Source organism: Lynx canadensis, chromosome C2, assembly GCF_007474595.2.
Source record: "Lynx canadensis isolate LIC74 chromosome C2, mLynCan4.pri.v2, whole genome shotgun sequence".
NCBI lineage: Eukaryota > Metazoa > Chordata > Mammalia > Carnivora > Felidae > Lynx > Lynx canadensis.
The window spans coordinates 156,509,264-156,529,370 of record NC_044311.2 but is presented as its reverse complement, the minus strand read 5'-3'; the positions used below and the strand labels follow the sequence as shown (position 1 = coordinate 156,529,370).

The following is a 20,107-nucleotide window of genomic DNA, read 5'->3' as shown; positions in this document are numbered from 1 at the left end:
TATGGCAAAGGATTTCTCTGAGGGGTAATTTTAGAGACAAGTCCCCCCCCCTCAGTGTGGGCAGACGGTGTCTGCCTCCCCACCTACTTGGTAAAGTCGTGGCACGGGAGGAGGCCGATCCTCGCTGTGCCATCAAATACTGAGGGACCCTTGTCGGGCACAGCCGAACCCGCCCTGGCGTCTTCACCTTCAAAATGACCCCCGACGGCCCATCCTATTTTCACCTCCACACTTAGAAACCTACTAACTGATCCACTGATCCAAAAGTGCCCATAAATGGGGAGCTGTGAAGCTAGTAAAAATCACTACCTGAAAAGGTTATTATTAGTCCCAAGGCTCTACCTAAAATTTTAGCTCTAAAATGTACACAATTACTTCTGAATGCTAAACAGATCTGTTGAAAACAAGAAACATTCCAAACTTACAATAGTTCCCAGTGAAACCAAGGTCTAAACCTGTTGTCAGTTTCCTCATAATTTCTCTGCTCACTTACTTTAAAATTTTGCAAACAAGGACCTAAAAGAACATGAAGGAACAAAACAGCACGGAACACAAGCACAAGAAGTTAAATAAAGGCACTGACCGCCCAGTTGAAAATAATAAAGGAGAGAGACATTACCAAAAATGTTCACTTTTTCTAAGAGACCATCCCACCTCGTGCCAACATCTAGAGCCCCAAATCCCAGATGCCGAGGAATCATTCCCCTGGTCAAGAGACCGGCAAAGACAAACCTCTACGACCGAGGCCGCGTTACGCAACCAGGGAAGTGCGAGGGATGTTGGCTGATGTGCGCCCGGATGCCAACGCAGACACTGCGGCAGGGAACGAACTTGGCCCCCCAACGACCTGTCCACCTCCCGAACCCCTAAACCTGCGGCTGGGATCTTACTTGGAAAAAGGATTTGTAGATGGAATGAAGTTCAGGATCCCAAATGAGATCACCCCAGCTCATCCGGGTGGGCGCTACATCCCACGACACGCGTCCCGATAAGAGACAGGGGAGCAAATGCAGAGAGAGACAAACCACGCGAGACAAGGTGGACACAAGACAGAGACGAGAGCGGCGCAGCTACGAGCCAAGGGATGCCAGGGGCTGCTGGCGGCGTGCAGAGGCAGGAAGGGTCTTCCCCAGGAGCCGCAGGAGGGAGCACGGCCTACAGCACCTCGCTTTTCCACTTCCGGTCTCCAGAACTGCAGGAGAACAGATTTCCATGGTTTTAAGCTAGCAGGTTTCCGATAATCTGTTACAACAGCCCTAGGAAACTAAGGTATATGGCATAAAATACAAAACAGAATGCACTTTTTTTCCTAGCACCATTCCAATTCGTGTTTTAGTCATGTTTTTGGCTATACCTCTTAAATGTCAAAGTAAACGCAGTTGAACATGTAACTCAGAAGCGGTCCAATCATCAATAAACACATAAAAAGAACTAATCATCAGGTAAATGCACCGCCAAACAACTACAATGAACTTGGGCTGAACAAAGAGATCCTGGATACAATATCAACAGCACCACCCAAAAGTAAAAAAATTAATAATGAGACTTCATCAAAATTAAAAATGTTTGGGGGCGCCTGGGTGGCTCAGTCGGTTGAGCGTCCGACTTCAGCTCAGGTCACCATCTCGCGGTTCATGAGTTCGAGCCCCGCGTCAGGCTCTGGGCTGATGGCTCAGAGCCTGGAGCCTGCTTCCGATTCTGTGTCTCCCTCTCTCTCTGCCCCTGCCCCATTCATGCTCTGTCTCTCTCTGTCTCAAAAATAAATAAACATTAAAAAAAAAAATTTTTTTTTAATTAAAAATGTTTGTACTCCAAAAGACAGCATTCAGAAAATTAAAGACCGCCAAAGATTAGAAAAAAATATTTGCAAATCATGGATCTGAGAAAGGACAGGTATCAGAAAATACAATGAACTCTTATAACTCAATGACAATCTAATTTAAAAAAGGGCAAAACAGGAACTCTTGTGTGGCTCAGTCGGTTAAGCGTTCATCTCTTGATTGTGGCTCAGGTCACGCTCTCTGTTCAACAGTTCAAGCCCCACATCGGGCTCCGTTCTGACAGCACAGAGCCTGCTTTGGATATTCTCTCTCTCTCTCTCTCTCTCTCTCTCTCTCTCTGACTCTCCCTCACTCATGCACACATGGGGGCACTGTCTCTCTCAAAAAATAATAAACTTAAAAAAAAAAAAAAGGGCAAGGTGGCTGGGTGGCTCAGTCAGTTAAGCATGTGACTTCGGCTCAGGTCATGATCTCACGGTTCCTGAGTTCGAGCCCCGTGTCAGGTTCTGTGCTGACAGCTCTGAGCCTGAAGCCTGCTTTGGATTCTCTCCCTCTCTCTCTCTCTCTCTCTCTCTCTCTCTCCCTCTCTCTGCCCCTTCCCCACTTGTGCTCTGTCTCTCTCAAAAATAAACAAACATTTAAAAAAAATCAAAGAAGAAAAGGACCAAATATCTGAATAAACATTTCACTAAAGAAGATATACAAAAGGCTACTAAGAATTGGCAAAAATGCTCAACGTCACTAGTCGTGATGGAAATGCAAATTAAAACCAAAATCAGACACCATGTCACGTCTGCTGGGATGGCTCTCATAAAAAAAAAAACACCGACAGGTGTGTGTCCACGGGCATACAGAGCTTCTGGAACCCTCGCACACTGCTGGTGGCCATGGCCAAGCACTACAGACACTTTGGAAACCAACTGAGCAGTTTCTTAAAAAGTTAAACATAAGCTTATCACACAACACAGCAGTTCGGCTCCTAAGAATCCCCCCGCAAAAAATGACAACACGTCCACACCGATAGACCCGCAAATGCTCCGGCCACACTATTCGCAACAGCCAAAAAGCGGAAACACTCCGAACGTCCACCAGCCGGGGAACAGCTCAACAAGACGGGGTCCGTCCCTCGGGCGGCCCGCTAGCCACAAATGAAAGGAACGGACTCCAGATGAAGGCACAGCCTCCAAGGACGAGGACGATCAGCCTCCAGACACCGCTGAGGACAAAAAGGCAGCCACAAGGCTGCACGCACGGGATTCCGTCTGGACGAAATGTCTGGAAAACACCAGTGCAGAGGGACAGCTGACGCGCGGTCCTGGAAGCGTCCAAGCGAGGGAAGTGCACGCCGGGACTTCTCTTAGAGCGGGCTCGCCCGAACCCCAGGGAGAACCGGCTTCAAAGGGCTGGGGCGGAGGCAGGGAGGCGGCGGGGAGGCGGCTGGGGCAGAGCCGGGAGAGCGACAGCAAAGGTGGGAGAAGTGGCTGGATTGTAGACAAATGTCAGAGGTCAACGACAACTGTGGGCAGACTGACTGCCAGCTGTGAGAGAAAGAGAGGAGTCCTCAATGTTCCGCTGAAAAACCAAATATTCTCTGCGACCAAAACGCCGAGCGCACGTGCACACACGTGCACTCCCGCCCAGAGCAGTTACAGAGGAAAGACGCCCGCGCGGGAGGGAGCAAGGCCAAGGCCGCACGGGGCACAGGGTGGCAGAGGCTCAGGGAGGTGGGAGCGACCGGTGCGCCCAGGGGACCAAAGGCCGGCGGCCGGTGGCGGCGGGATGGGAAGCGCCAGGCACCGGAGGCGCTGGGGGACCAGCACCCCGTGACCGCACACACCGAATCCCGCGGCTCCCGGGAGCACACGCTCTGACGACCGGCCAAAAGCTTTCTGAGACGAGCAGTGCTTCCGCCCGTCACTTGCGCGCCCGCAGAAGGCGACCTCCCCAGGCCGCCGGTCCCCACCAGCGTGCCAGGCCGCCCCGTGCTCCGCTCCTCTCTGGGCACACGCGGTCGTGACGTCCGCCGGACTGGACTACCTCGTCCCGGCAGAGCTTAGGAACGAAAATCAGACCCTGGAGTTTCACCTGCATAAACCAAATCACACTTCACTGGAAACTCTTCACAAACACATCTTGTAAATCAGGCCTGTAAGCAAATTCAAACAGAAAAGGAACTTTACTTCTACATTATCCTTTCAAATCCACCCTAGAGGTAATACACTAGTAACGTGGGTTTCCAAGCCATGTACCCTGGTGCCTCCCGGTACCGCAGCAAACCCACAGAGGCCCCATCAGACAGTATTCTGAATTTATGAGGAAGACAGCAATGCTGAGAGGTACTGAACCCCACTCGAGGTATTCAGTTTCAGTATCAGGTCCTGCTACATTCCTTTCAAAGACATCATTATATCATAAAACAGGGTGGTTGCTAGGATAAAAGGAAAGTACCATAAACCCCCCCCCCCACACACACACACAGAGGATGGCATTGTCCAATCCGACTCCCAAGCTACAGAAGTTGTACAGTGCCCAACAGGTACAACCATCCCATTTATGTTACTGTGGTTGGTTATCTAAGAATGAAATGAAAATGTTTCCTCTAATTTATGTGTATTATTTTTTCAAATAACTACCGTTAAGACATAATACTTACTTAATAAAATTATTTGGACCTAACTGATAAGTGGAATCACGAAGTATTCTTTTCTTTTTAAATTTTTTGTTTAACGTTTATTCATTTTTGAGAGACAGAGCATGAGTGGGGGAAGGGGTGGGGGGAGACACAGAATCCAAAGCAGGCTCCAGGCTCCGAGCCGTCAGCACAGAGCCTGACGCGGAGCTCGAACTCACGGACTGTGAGATCATGACCTGAGCTGAAGTCGGACGCCCAAATGACTGAGCCACCCAGGTGCCCCTGAAGTCTTCTTCTTAACTTAGAGATACCATGAAAAAATTACTGAGACACTAAAGGCACTGTGAATAAAGAAAAGTTTAGAAATCACTGCTTGGTAGTTAACTTTTCTTGCACGTTGGTTCTTCTTCCGAGCGCTTATTGACCCTATGAGATTGGTACTATCACCATCCCTACTTCACAGATTAAGGAAGAGACCATGACGTGCTCTAGGTCATGCATGAAAGACCTACCCGTGCTGAGCACGCACACGTACACAACACACAAACTGCAGGGTGAGAACCTCTGGTAGCACCTTCGGTCCCTGCCCTCCAAATATACCTCACGGAACAGCGGGAGGTTCCCTAAGGACAAATGTTTCTCCCACATCTCCACTATTGATTCACTATTGGCTTAAGAATTTAGGGGCGCTTGGGTGGCTCCGTCGGTTGAGCGTCCGACTTCGGCTCAGGTCACAATCTCGCGGTTCGTGGGTGTGAGCCCCGCGTCCGGCTCTGTGCTGACGGCTGGGAGCCTGGAGCCTGCTTCGGATTCTGGGTCTCCATCTCTCTGCCCCTCCTCCGCTCCTGCTCTTTCTCTCAAGAATAAATAAACATTAGGGGCGCCTGGGTGGCGCAGTCGGTTAAGCGTCCGACTTCAGCCAGGTCACGATCTCGCGGTCCGTGAGTTCGAGCCCCGCGTCGGGCTCTGGGCTGATGGCTCGGAGCCTGGAGCCTGTTTCCGATTCTGTGTCTCCCTCTCTCTGTGGCCCTCCCCCGTTCATGCTCTGTCTCTCTCTGTCCCAAAAATAAATAAACGTTGAAAAAAAAAAAATTTTAAAAAAGAATAAATAAACATTAAAAAAAATTTTTAATATGGACCAAGACCTACATTTATGTGCATCAATTTAAGTTACTTTTCTGGTACTCAAACTGAGACAGTGATTAAATCACAAGCATCATACTTTCAGGGTGGGTGGAAAATTACAACGTGCAAATTTAAAAACTATAGGGGGTGGGGGATCAAACTCCAACCAGGTTCGAAGCATTTACATACGTGCTCGTTTTTGTCGCCTTTTCCCCCTTTCAAAATGTATAATGTCAGATGTAAACCCCAACCAAATACAGAGATTCAGAAAAATAAAGTACGCAACCTAAGAAGTGACCGGTAAGATCATTTGGATGAAGCACTACTATTTTTCGAATACTGTGCACTTCCAGGTGGAGAGACAGTATGTGCCATTTTAGGCGTGATGCCAGCAGTCAACAAAGAAAGACCACAAATCAGTAGAATTACACTAACTCTGCCCACTAAATGAGAGCCGGGAAAGGAACATATCTTTCCTGACATACCTTTGGAACAGAAACCTAAGCCTTCATTCCACAGTAGACAACTGATCCAGTGGCGGGCGGGGGGGGGGGGGGGGGGGGGGGGGGGGGGGGGGAGGGGGGGAATCTAAGCCCCAACTTAAATTTAGATCAAATAAAAGTGCTGGGTTTGTTTCAGACCGTGCATCTTTCGTGATTAATAACTTATCCTACAGGTATTCAAATCGCTCCGATCGGGGAACTCGTCACGTATTAGCACCACTAGCCGCTCGGCCGACCTCCCCGTGCATTTCTCTGGGATTTACTAACTTAGCTAGTCCCGGGTCTACACACACCCCCTGCTGAGGGAGTCAGGAGGAGGAAGTGAGCAGCAGGTTCAGAAACTGCTAATGACGGGCTGAAGGTCAGGATGCTTTACAGGCAGCTTCAGAATCTTATCAAAATAACCCAGCCAGCTTGCCAAGTGATAACGCAGCCTACTTACCCGAGTCTCTGGGCGCTTTCCGCCCTTCTCCTGGCCACATACGTAGAAGCACTTCCTAAACTTACCCGACCCAGCCCCACCCCACATTCTCGTCAGGAAGGTCCTCACGATTCACTTCCACTGAAAGTGAGATGTCCTAAGCTGTACGAGAAACATCAAAACCAAGCACAGGCTCTGCCTTCGCCAGAAAAGGAACGAGGCCCGACCTCCCAGGTGCAGGGCGGCCAAGAGGCCAACAGACTTGGAGAACAGAAGTGCTGCAAACTAAGACGGGTGCGTACGATCAAAAATCTGAAGAACACGGAGACTGGGGCGGATTCTGTCTACGGCTGGGACTGCCAGCTCCTCCCTGCAAAGCCGGGCCCGGAGAAGGGACCAGACAGGTGCCTCCCGGAGCGTCAGCCCCTGGCATGGAAACACCAAGCTAACTTCACGTGTGAACGGGGAAGCCACGTCTCCTAGAACGTGGCACGTTTAAAGGGACCTTTTGTACTTTCCCAGCGAACATTCTCTCAAGCCTCCTGACCGGTTGTGTGCCTTTTCAGACACTTACTCGGTGTGCTTTCCACACAGGGGACAAGCCTTCGTGACAAACCTGCCGGAAAGGAGAGCGTGTCCTCTAGCGGTCACGCGCGTGTGTATAAAAGCGAACATTCAACACCCCTGTGGACCGCTGTCCTTCGGGGTAACAATTCACGCACGAAGCCAGGACACCCAGGAGCTTTCCCTCCAGGAAGGTGCTTACAGAAGACCAGCCAAGGGGCAGAAGCTGTAATTAGATTCTGGGGATCCCCCAGCGCTCCCAGGGCCCAGCACTTGGGGGAGGCGTTTCCAGGATCTGGATTACTCGGACACGGTGAAGACCGTGGCCAGCACGGCCCCTCCTCCCAGAGGGTTCAGAGCTCAGGGCCTCCGCAGGGCCACACGCACCTGTCCACCCAGGCTGAAGGTGTGCGGGTGCAACACCTTGAGTAAGACTTTCAGGTGACAAATACTCCGGGGGAGAAAAGAAAACAGCCATTGCTGAACCACGCCAGGGTCCAAATTCAGAGCAGACGCAGCCCGTCTCCCTAAGGAGGTCTACCACGTCACGACGGAGCAGCCCGCTTCAACCTTAAACACGCCACCTCTCAGGGTCTGACGAGAGGGCGCACACAGGAGTGCGTCCGTAACCAGAAAAGGAGAATAACGGGAGGAAACGGGAGGTGCTCAAGGCCCGCACAGCGGACTCCACCAGGGCCTGGGCGCCCCGACTGTGCTGGAGAAGAAGACCACTGGCAACAAACTGAACACTGTCACAGGTCAAAAATCCTAACAGCCTGAAACACCTCCCTGCAAGACATCAAAACGTCAGCCGACCTTTCGACATCTCCTATAGCCTCCGTGTTCCTTTAAGCACCTAACCCTAAAGTTCCTGTAAAAAGTAGAATTTTTGTTTCTGTAAAGCAAACGGGCCCCGCGTGCATGCCTAGATGTGGCGCACGCACGACAGGGAGCCACCCGTCTGGCTGTCCCGAGAGCGAGCCGGCCAGGGGGACGCTCACCCGTGCAGCGGGTCTGTCCTCTGGCCGCGGGGAGGGCTCGCGGGTAACGCGCCCGGAACTGGGGGTGGCTCGCAGCCCAGCTCGGCCGGCAGCTGTCAGGCCGGTGGCCGCACACTTCGCACCGCTGCGACCCATCACCGGCGTCGCGTGCTCGGTCTCCCACTACGTCTACCACTTCCCCGAGCGAAGTGCGCACGCACGCAAACTTCGTCCACGCTCGCAACTCTCAGAGCCACGAGACCCTCCCACGGGAGCGGAGGGGACGGCGGGCGGGAAGGACAGGTCCGCCCCCACCGGGAAGGCCGGTCACCTCCGCGCGCGGGGCCGCCTGCCAAGCCTCGGGGCTGCACGGGGCCGCACGGCGGGGCCCCCCGTTCCGCGCCCGCGATTCCGGGGCGCGCGCGCCTCCCGGGAGCCGTCCAAGTGCAGCGGCCCCGGCCCGCCAGGCCGTCCCGGCGGGGTCGGAGGTCGCCTTCCCGCTCGGAGGGCCCCGCCGCAGCCTCCGCCCCGGCCACACCTCCGTTCCAGGAAGCGGCCGGGCAGGGAGCGCGGGCGCCGGGCCGTAAGGGCCGGGGGCTGGGGACGGGAGCCCGGGCCGGGCGGCCCCGCAACGGCCGCCGCCCCCTCCCGCGCCGACGGGACTCACAGGTGACGATGGGCTTGTTCTCCATGGTGTAGATCACCGGCGGCAGCGGCGCCTCAGGGGCGTCCATGGGCGTCCGCCGTCACCGGCCCGGCCCCCCGCGCCCCATGGGCAGCCCCGAGGCCAGGCGCCGGGCCAGCCCGAGCCTGAGCGGCGCCGCGACAGGGAGGCCCGCCCGGCCGCGCGAGGCAGCTCCCGAGCCGGCCGCCCGCCGCCGCCGCCGCCCGCCGGCCGCTCCACTTCCGGTCCCGGCGCCGCCGCGCTACCGCTTCCGGGGCGCGCGGCTTAAAGGGGAGGCCTCCGGGCCGGGGGCGGGCGCTGTCCTCCGACAGCCGGGGGGCGGGGGGCGGGCCCGGCGCGGCCCTGCTGGGGCTCCACGTGCGTCCCGGAGCCGCGGCTCCACGCGGAGGCGACCGCGGTCGCCGGCGTGGGTCCCGCGCTGCGGTCTACTTGCGAGGGTCCCCCTCGGCGTGGGGGACGCGGGACGCGCGGCTCTTCCCTCGGGCCCACGGCCGAGGGGACGCCTCCACCGCCCCCCAGCGTCTGGCCACCCGGCTGCGCGGCCGCCACCCCCCGTGCGGATCCCCTGGGACGCGGGGCCCGGGGGCGGCGGCCACCGCGACTCACTGGCAGCACCTGGACGCGGGCGCGACCCCGGGGGTCACCGACAGCACGCAGACACGGATGACCCCGGGGATCACTGGACACTGGTGTGACCCTGAGGGGCACTGGCAGCACGTGGGCACTGGGACGACCCTGGGGGTCACCAAGGGGGGGGCATGTGGGCACCGGTGAGGCACTTGCTCACCTCTGTGACCTGTTGCCCATCACCCAGCTCTTGCTGTTGTAACCGGACACCCAGTGCCTCGGGGGAGCCGGTCAAGGCACCAGTTTAACTCCCACCGCTGGGCTGAATGGCGGTTACCCCTTGCAAAACTCCGGTCCTGTGTTTTCGTGTGACACTGGTTTTAGCAAGTAGCGTCGCCACCATAAAGCACAGCAAGATTACACACCTTCCGGCTGTAGCCAGAGACCCTACAGCCCTGCGGTTCCTGCTTCAGGCTTTCCTGGGAGGCAGCCGCGCACAGACCCTCCCAGGTGGTTGGAAGGAACTGCCTCTCTCCGAATTTCCACAGCAGGTTGCCTCCACGCCTGCCCCCACCGTACTGCAAAATGCTGGAATGAGGGGCTGTGCCTTTTACTTGTGTCCTGAGCCCTCCCTCGTGCCCAGCCACGCAGGGCCTTCACCGAGTGGGCATGTTTGGGGAGTGCCACAGAAGTAAACCCTACTAGAACGCGTGTAAGTTTCTGGTGCAAGGAAGGTGGTTTGACTTTTGCAAATGAGAGAAAGTAAATGCACGGCGAAGTAGTCTGGGTGTGATCAAAGCTGCCGAGTGTGTGTAGAGCGTAGCATGTGCGTTGTGGCTGGGCGAGGAGGCCAAGAGCAGAGTTTCGGACAGCTGGAGCCCGTGAGGCGGAGCACAGGGGAAGAAGGAGCGAAGGAGGGCCACAGAGCCAGAATCCATGTGGCCTTGGCTGGGTTCAGCGTGGGTGGGATAAAGCTCCCTGGGGCTTACCAGAACATGGCCGTGACAGAGTCAAGCATGGCACAAAGGCTAGACGTGAGGCTGGGCTACAGGAAAGACCTCATTGGTACCTCATTAACTCCCAGGGCATTCAGCTGAGACACTAGATGGAGGACCATGTGCCCAGGGGTCAGCCAACTTTATCGGCGAAGGCCCAGATGAGTATTTTAGGCTTTGCAGGTCACGTACGGTTTCTGTCTTATATTTTCCTTTGGGACTTTAAAAAAAAAAAAAAACAACAACAAAAACAGTTATTTAAAAATATAAAAACCATTCTTAGCTCAACAGCCATACAAAAACAGGGCATGGCCCAGAGGTGGTCTGTGAGCCTTAGGTTGCCAGCTCCCGCCCTAAAATAAGGCCCACGCCAGACCTATCTTAACGCAGTATAGTGTAACGCAGTATAATGCAAAGCCTTGACGTGGTCTGCGAGACAGACAGCATTTGGATGTTAAATCTCGCCGAGTTCTGGGGCTTGGGGACACCGTGAACATTCCTCAGATCCACCCTAACAAAAAGCATAAAACTATGCCTCTCCAGAGTCAAGGTGATAAAGTCTAGCTGAACTGCCAGCAAGAACAAAAGTCAAGACGCTTCGGTGGAAGATGATCCAGAGCCCCTACAACTTATGATTTACCAACGCCCAATGTATACTAAAAACCTACTAGGCATAAGAAAACTAGAAAGTGTAAACCATAGTCAAGACAAAAGGCAGTCATTAGAAACCTGCCCCTAAATGCCCAAATAGCGTATTCACAGGTTAAGGCTATAAAGCAGCTGTCATACACGTGTTCAATGAATGAAAAGAAAATACTCTCTTAATGAGGAAAGACAGAGACAGAATAAGTATGAAAACAACCAAATGAAAAGTCTAGAACTGAGAAGCACAATAACTGAGGATTTCAGAAAGACTCAGTGACCTTGAAAGACAAATCAAAACAAATTATTCAATCTGAAAAAGAGAAAAAAGACTGAAAATGAAATGGGCAGAGCGTCAGAGACCCATGGACAGGATAAAGTGACCTAACACACGTGTAATAGGAATCCCGGAAGGAGAAAACCGTCAGAATGCGACAGAAAATTCATTTGAAAAACTAATGGCCAAAAACCCACAAATTTGCTGAAAAACCTCAACTTGCTGGTCAAGAAACTCAGTAGAGCCTCCGTAGAACACATGCAAAGAAGCTTATGTACAAGGATATCAGGGTCAAAGTGCTAACCGAAAAAGAGTGTCGTAAAAGCAGGCAGCAAAGGACACACGGCCCTCTGGGGAACAATGATGGAAATTTCCACTCATTTCTTGTCAGACACGGCGTCAACCAGAAACTAATGGCATAACCCTTTAAAGTGCCAAATTAAAGAAAAAGCTTAACCCAAAACTCTACGTCCAGCAAAGTATTCTTTTATTTATTTATTTATTTGCTTTGAGAGAGAGAGAGAAAAAGAGCAGGGAATGGGCCAAGAGAGAGGGAGACAGAGGATCTGAAGCAGGCTTTGCACCAACATCAGAGAGCCCGATACGGGGCTCGAACCCACGCGAGATCGTGACCTGAGCCGAAGTCAGACACTTAACTGACCGAGCCACGCAGATGCCCCAAAAGTATTCTTAAAAAATGAGAGCAGATAAAGATATTTTCAGATTGAGTTGCAAGAATCTGTGGCCAGCAGGCAGGTGCAACAGGAAATGGTCAGGGCTATTCTGCAGAGGGAAAGGAAGAAGATCGAAACTTGGATGTGTAGGAAGGATAGCTCTGGGAGTGGTTAACAAATGGGTAAACAGAAGTTGTTGCACTTTTTTCTTCTTTCCATAGTTCCCTTAAAAGGGAACTAGTTAGGGGCGCCTGGGTGGCTTGGTCGGTTAAGCGTCCAACTCTTGATTTCGGCTTAGGTCGTGATCTCAGGGTTCATAGGTCTGAGCCCCACATCGGGCTCCGTGCTGACAGCTCAGAGCCTGGAGGCTGCTTCTGATTCTGTGTCTCCCTCTCTCTCTGCCCCTCCTCTGCTCGTGCTCTATCTCTCACTCTCAAAAATAAATAAGCATTAAAAAAAATTTTTTTTTTAAATAGAACTACCAGGGGCACGTGGGTGGCTCAGTCAGTTAAGCATCTGGCCGGCTCTTGATTTCAACTCACATCATGATCTCACGGTTTGTGAGTTCGAGCCCCACGTTGGGCCCTGTACTGACAGTGTCAGTGCCTGCTTGGAATTTTGTCTCTCTTTCTGCCCCTCCCTCACTTGCACTCTCTCTCTCTCTCTCTCTCTCTCTCTCAAAATAAATAAACTTAAAAAAAAAATAGAACTACCATATGATCCAATAATTCCACTACTGGGTGTTTACCCAAAGAAAATGAAAACACTAATTTGAAAAGATATGTGCACCCCTGTGTTTATTGCAGCAGTATTTATAATAGCCAAGGTACGGAAGTTTCCTTTCTGGAGGGAAGGAAGGGAAGGGCCAAGCCTCCCACTCCATTGCAGCCAGCCTCTGGGTTCATGAGCAGGAAGGGGGCTTCTGGGCTCTTTTCCCTGCGAACAGACCTATCAGAACTTTTTTTCACATGGGAATTTGAAAAATGCTTGAATTCAGCACAAATACTGGTCTGGCGATTCCTTCTAATAATGGTGAACATGATGCTATTCCCATTAATCAATGTCTATTCTCTTTCCAGATCCTCTGCTCCTGATAGCATTCGGGTTTTTTAAAGGTCGCTGGAGCTGGTGCCCAAATGGTCTTTTCCTGGTAGCCGTTACCTTGTCTCCAGGCTCCAAAGCGCCTGTTAAATTATGTATCGGGGCACTGCATATTCTGTGCCTGCAGGAAGGCACCGCGGCGCTTGCTCTGTCCCGCCGCTCAGAGACCCGGGCCAAAGGAATGGCCAGCCAGCAAATGTTCGTGGCAGGTTAATTTGAAGTAGCCCCAAACCGGAAACAACCCGGATGTCCTGTGATGGGTGGCTGGTTAAACAGGCCTTCCGCACCTGGAACACTACACAGCGGTAAAGAACCCTGCTGGCAGGTGCAGGGACCTGGGTGGGCCTTGAGAGAACGGTGCCGAATGAGGACATCCAACCCCAAAGGCCGCATGCTCTGCGATGCCATTACCGAACACTCATGAAATGACAAAATTACAGAGATGGGGAACAGATGAGTGTTTGCCGAGAGTTAAGGAGAGGGTGTGGGTAAGCAGGGAAGGGGGCGGAAGAACCCTGGTGGGGACGGACGGTGCAGCATCTGGGCTGTGTCAACGTCACCGTCCCGTCGGGGTGGGCACCGGAGGCAATGCAAGGTGTCGCCCCTGGGGAGAAAAGAGGTAAAGGGCACACTTAGAGTTGCACGTGAATCTACATTTTCCCAAAAGAAAAGTTTAATTAGAAACCCAGCTGACATCGGGGCGCCTGGGTGGCTCGGTCTGTTGAGCGTCCAACTTCGGCTCAGGTCATGATCTTGTGGTTCGTGAGTTTGAGCCCCACGTGGGGCTCGCTGCTGCCAGCTTGTCAGCTTGTCTCGCCCCCTCTCTCTGCCCCTCCCCTGCTTGCGCTCTCCCCAAAATAAACAAATATTTAAAAACCCAACTGGCGTTAAAGTAGTCAACAGGCGAGTCTCCAAAGGATCCACAAGGTGAGCTGCGTGACGCTCTGAACATTTTGGCCCGTGCCCGCTCCTCTGTGATCGCGCGTGGTGGGCTCACCACGTGTTGGGAAGCGTCTCCACGCGCAGCACTGCGCTGGGCCAGGCAGCCTGGCCCCTCCAGGTCAGACGTTTCCCTACGCGCATTTCGATGCGTCCCGGCATCCGAGCCATCTGTCAATTACATCCTCGGGCCGGCAGATAGGCCACAGAAGGCAAGTGGAAGCAGGAACAATTTTGCGGAGAAATCACCTTCGTCGTGAGGAACCAAGGAAATGCCATACAAACGTTTTCTTCCTCCTAAACTAACAAAAACTTGCCGGGGGTGGGGAGAGCCGAGGAAGGTGAGGGTGGCCATCGCGTTGACCCCAGGGTGCTGGCGGGGGCGTCGGTGGCTTCCCCGAGCCCACCGTTGCAAAAGGCAGTGATTACGTTCCATCCTTTGACCCGGCAATGGCGCTGCCTGTCGTTAAGGACGCAGTCTCTCCCCAGCCTGGGTGACTGGAAACGCACCTGCTGCAGCACTCTTCACGGCATCGGCCAAGGGTGGGAGCAAGCCTGCTGCTCTCATCCCCTCAACACAGGAGGGGCGGGGAGGGGGGGTGCATGGCAGGTTAGAGGGCAGAGCTGGGGCGCAACCCGGGCCCCCACCCCTCCTAGAAACCGCTGTTGTCCTTGTGCGTTGTTTTCAGAGAGAACCCGCTCTCCACATCTGCTTGTGCAGAGACAGTACCCTCTTCCCAGGTTTTACTCTGCGTGATGTGACTCGAATAATCAGGGATCACGAAATCAGACCTGGCCCTGCGGATGACATTTCCCGACATTCTGCTCTGTGCTCCTGTGTTTAGCTCCGCTGCCTTCTTTCTTGGCTTTCGGACAGCCCGGATCCTCACTTTATCCTTTCAAGCTGAGGTTCTCCCCCTGAGAGGCCTGCCCCTCACCTGTGTCCTGATCAACGGAGGTGGGAGTCAGGGGCAGGAGCGACCGCCTTGCCGGAGACCCTCATTGACCTCCATCCAGCTTTTCCTGGCTGTTCTCACGCCCAGGGAGCTGCCCCTGACCTGCTGGCACGACCTGGGCCAGCCCCTGGCACGTGTAACATCAGGCGCCAGGGGCAGAAAAGGGTGGTGGGAGGCGAGGGCCGGGCCGCCCAGGACAGTCACCTCCAAAGGCCCCAGAACTCATTGGAATAGGTGGGAGGGTGGTGTCAGCTGACCGAGATTTCTGTGTCTTCCCACCAAATCAGCGGCGTGTACGACCGTCCGGTCACAGGGGCCTGAGTGGTGCATACAGGCTGTACGAGACAACCCAGCCCAGGCCACCTTCCCACACTTCACTCTGATCGGTGGTGGCTGGATGGCCGGGGCACTGGTAGGGTCCCACCTCTGAGACCTGCTGGTCTCCACTTTCCTGCCCCAGGCCCAGGACCTTCTCCAGGAAGTTCACCCAGCAGGCCCTCCCCTGAGTGGGGGGGGGGGGGAACAAATGTGCACACACACCCGCCCCCGCTTTCTCAGAGTGCACTGTGCACAGCTCCTGAGAGGGCCCCACGGGGTCGAGCCCGAACAGAAAACCGGCTCTGTGGGCAGGCGGTCGCTCGTTGACCGGCCCTCCCTCACCGTCCCCACTCCCTTCTTCTTTTCTGGAGCCACCGGCACATTGACCACCTGCGCCTGAGTCCCAACTCACGGTCCCCCCAACACGAAGCCAGTCTGCCGCACACGCGTGCAACGGCATGTGTGTCCCGCCAGCAGCCTGCGAGGGGGCACCCATGGTTGCCCAAGGGTCTAAACCACATGCGTCCACGGCCGGTTACTGAAAATCGATTCATTTATTGTTTAATGCTCTGCCCCAGAACTCGCCGGGCTCAGAGAATCACGCCTAATAAACGCTTCATTTTGAACACTGAGCACTTAACTGTTACAGAAAATCCAGCTTCTCCCTGCACGTTCTGAAATTTTTTAATTTTTTTTTTTTTTTTTTTTTTTTTTTAGAAAGACAAACAGCGCAAATGCGGGAGAGGCAGAGAGAGAGGGAGACACAGAATCCGAAGCAGACTCCAGGCTCTGAGCCGTCAGCATGGAGCCCTGTGTGGGGCTTGAACTCAAGAGCTGTGAGATCATGACCTGAGCCGAAGTCAGAGGCTCAACCGTCTGAGCCACCCAGGCGCCCCTCCCTGCACCTTTTAAATGAAAATGCAAGTCCACAGCCCAGAAGGGCCCGTGGCTACCCGGCCAGGCTGCCACACCCCCCAGCCCACTTCTGGTAGGCAATCAATGAAGGCCTCCCTCCAAGAGGTCAGCCAGCTGTGCCGGGCAGACTGGGCCCGGGGCTCCAGATGAAAGGCCACAGACGACTTTAAAGAGGCTGGCGTGGTGTGGGTGCCGGTGGGTGGCTTGCCAGGGCCCCTCTGTCCTGCCTCGGTTGTGGCCAGCACAGCAGCACCAGCTGGGCTCTCCTGTGCCACACGCTCTTGGGCCCCCAGGGCTCCTTCCCCCAGACCCAGCAGCCCCCACTGGCCCCGGGGCCCTCCCTGCACCCTCTGGTTCCTTCCTTTGCAGAGACTTGCACAGACACGCACAAGTGGGGAAGAGGGCGAGGGGGAAGGAGGCCAGACGCCCTCCGGGCATTCCAGCCCGGTCACTCACACCATCCAGACTTCCGCATGGAGGAAGAGGTTGTGTCTTTACTTCAGGTAGGTTCTCCTGTGAAGAGACACAAAGACAGAGGCTGACCCGCTACCAGCAGGAAACTGTGTTCTACCGTCCGGTCCCAGGCAGAACTAGGACACAGAGGAGCTGTATTCGAGGCCCGACGATGAGCCGTAACATACACATCGGGGAGATGCCACTGGGCCAGCAGCAGGGATGGCCACCTTCTCCCGGGCACCGGGACAGGAAACTGTGTTGTCCGTCCACAAAGCCGCCGAGAGACCCTCGATCACTTTCCAAACTGCAGGAATACCACAGCCACTTTTTCCGATCGTAACGCAACAACACCAGAGATTGATGCACAAACAGCCCTTCTGCTTGGGAAATCTACAGATCTGCTCCTCGGTGGCTCTCGGGTCAAGGGGCGGATGTCAGCCCGGAGGCACAGTTCCCGAGAACAAAGTCAAGGAGGAGCTGCCTGGAACACACACGGCCTCAGGTTCACACACATCAATATTTAAAAAAGGAAGAACGAAAATAAATGAGTTCAGCACTGACTTAGCAGGTCAGAAAACTAGATGGCAGGAAAGCAGAAGGAGGGTGACAAAGGAGCAGGAGGTGAGGAGCAGGGGCCCGGGAAGGACCCGCCTGGCACGGGGGCGGCGGGGGGGGGGGCCCAGGAGAGCGGGCGAGGACAGCGGGGGCGGTACAAATGCCCTGGAGTAACCACAGAAACGAGGGAAAATGGTTCTCAGTGACTAATGTGCACTGATTTAATCTAAGCAACTACAGTATTTGTTTAAAATAAATCTTAAGCTGGGATGACATTTAATTTTCTAGGGAAAAAATGGACTCTGGAATATATAGAAAGACTAAACAGATAATTTCCAAATAAAAAATAGTGAAAGTTGTTAAAGCCTCCCTCCCTCCTTCTCAAAAAATACCGCTCGCTCAGAGGGCTTCCCAGGGCAAGCCCACCGTCTCTGAACTACAGCAGAGCGTAGAAAAAGAGGGATAACTTATGTCTCTTTTACATTAAAGAACTATAACATGAATGCCAAATTGGATAAACACTGCACAAAGGAAGAGAAATCTAGAAACAAGTGTAGCTTACAAATATCAATGCAGAAGCCTTAAATAAAACATTAACAACTAGAATCCATTAACATGCTAAAGAGCAGTCGACCAGCAAATGCAATCTGTTGCAAAAGTAAAAAGGTGAGTTAGTATTGGAAAATCTGCTCATATAATGCATCCTAGGGATAGATCTAAGAAGAAAACCCTTATGATTATCTCTATTAATTCAGGAAAGGCATTTACCAAATTCAACATTCTTGATTTAAAAAAAAAAAATGCTCCAGGAAATAAGAATGCTGGATTCTTCCTTAATACAGCAACATATATAACGCTACAGTCGTGTAAATACCAGCCCATCAGGCAGCTCTGTATTTAATGAAGAGGATCTGGAGTTATTCCCTTGAAGTCAGAGACGAGACAGGGATCCCCCTACCCCTATTGCTATTTAACATTGCACGAGGTACTGGCAGAGAGGGGAATTAGACAAGAGAAAGAAATTCGAGGCATAAAAACTATTATTATTTTGGCAATTAGATGACTGATAAAGCACCCGTTTTTTACAAATATTTTTAATGTTTATTTATTCTTAGAGAGAGAGAGCACAAGCAGGAGAGAGGCAGAGAGAGAGAGAGAGAGCACAAGCAGGGGAGGGGCAGAGGGAGAGGGAGACACAGAATCCGAAGCAGGCTCCAGGCTCTGAGCTGTCAGCCCAGAGCCTGACGTGGGGCTCGAACTCACGAACCTCGAGATCATGACCTGAGCCAAAGTCAGACGCTTAACTCCCAGGTGCCCCAAGCACACATTTTAAATAAGCACAAGTAATAAGATAGTTTAGTGGGTTACTTATAATATTGAAGCTAATCTGCATTAATGAATTAGTGCCCTTCGTATACGTCTACAACGATTGATAGATAATGCATGCGTGCATACGTGTATGTGTACCATATAAAAGATGCGACAAAGAGGGCCCCACAACAGCTATATCATAAACAGGAAGTATCGAGGCATACGTGTAACATGTAAAACACATATGGGGAGAACCTTCAAAGACCCCCCGCCAAAGTGGCCCGGGTGAAAACACGAAGTGTGCTCTGGGCTGGAGGACTTAACGTTGTGGATGGGCTGCTCTCCCCAAGCCGCTTTCCAAATTTAAGGCACTCCTTACAATAACAAATATCAACAGCCCTATTTTTTCTGTAACTAGAAAGGCTAACTTCAAACACGGTATTAAGAACAAACAAGAAAAAGTAGCCAGGAAAATTTTGTGAAGGAAGAATAACAAGCATGCTCTACGAGGTGGCGAAGTCCTCTACGAAGGCTTAACAGGGAAAACGGAAAGGGCTGGACAGCGTCCCGCCCGCCGACCAGCGGGACCTCAGACAGTCGGAAACAGACCCAAACAGGAGCAGCTGGAGGGTGGGGGCCGGGGGCTCAGTCGGTTAAGCATCCCCTTCTTGGTTTGATCCAGCTCAGGTCATGATCTCACAGTTCATGGAATCAAGCCCCACGCCGGGCTCTGTGCTGATGGTGCGGAGCTTGCTTGGGATTCTTTCTCTCTTCCTCTCTCTCTCTGCCCCTTCTCCACTCGCACTTTCTCTCTCTCTCAAAATAAATAAATAAAGTATTAAAAGAATAAAAAGAAATAGACCCAAATACACATGGGCATTTAGCGTGAGACAGAGTTGGAATTTCAAATCGAACATAGACACGGACTGAAATGAAAATCTTTGGGAAGTGGTAGGAGAGCCCAAGACCAAGAGGCATTGAATAAAGAAGTATAAGTTGTATTCCTGTTATTTTCATAACTATTTTCAGGAGTAGGGCCAAAGTAGTGTAACACGACAAGACGTTTCTGCTCATTTATCACTACTGTGGCCCAGGCTGATTCTGAGATTCCGTACAGCAGGGTGATCCTGGTTTAGCGCCGTGGTTTTAAAAATGCTATTGAGTAGTGCTTACTTTGTGCTCTGGGGTTTACATATGCTTATCTCATTGAATCCCAGCCACCCAGAAGATAGATCTTATCCCCATTTTATTGTTGTGGATCTATTTATCAAATAGAATCGATACTAATCTTATAGGGCTTTGGGGAGGCTTATCAGATATTTGAAAAAAAGGGTCATCACAAAGACAGGCGTTAGACGAATTATGTTGGGACAGCTAAGTGCCCAACTGGGAGAAGAGCCATTAAATCCGTGCCTCACACTCTACCCTGGGGGTACAGTCTGGGCAGATCAAACATCTGCATGTAGAACATGAAACCATGAAATCGTTACAAGAAAATAGCATGAATCTCTTTAACCCTGGAGTGGAGAAGGCCTTTCTAATAACGTGTCAAAATCTAGAAACCAAAGAATACAAGACTTATAAATGTGACTGTAAAAATAAAGACATGCCTGGAAAAAAACATCATAAACAAAGTCAAAAGATAAACACCCTGAAAAGAAAGGTAATATAGATCACAAAGGATTAATCTTGCTAGTAGACAATATATAA

The 20,107-nt window shown here is 52.5% G+C and overlaps 1 protein-coding gene across 3 annotated transcripts in view; it reads right to left on the bottom strand.

Annotated features, from left to right (window-relative positions):
• Window positions 1–8,782, bottom strand: part of TRAPPC10 (trafficking protein particle complex 10) — an 89,588-nt gene extending 80,806 nt beyond the window's left edge. For 2 of the 3 annotated variants that reach the window (XM_030328774.1, XM_030328775.1), the window contains exon 1: window positions 8,674–8,782. In XM_030328774.1, coding sequence (XP_030184634.1) covers window positions 8,674–8,740 — 67 coding nt within the window. In that variant the 5' untranslated portion in view covers window positions 8,741–8,782. Of the gene's footprint in view, window positions 1–5,013; window positions 5,033–8,673 lie in introns of those variants that run through there. The other variant, XM_030328778.1, reaches the window with a different exon arrangement.
• Window positions 8,783–20,107: the final 11,325 nt, after the last annotated feature.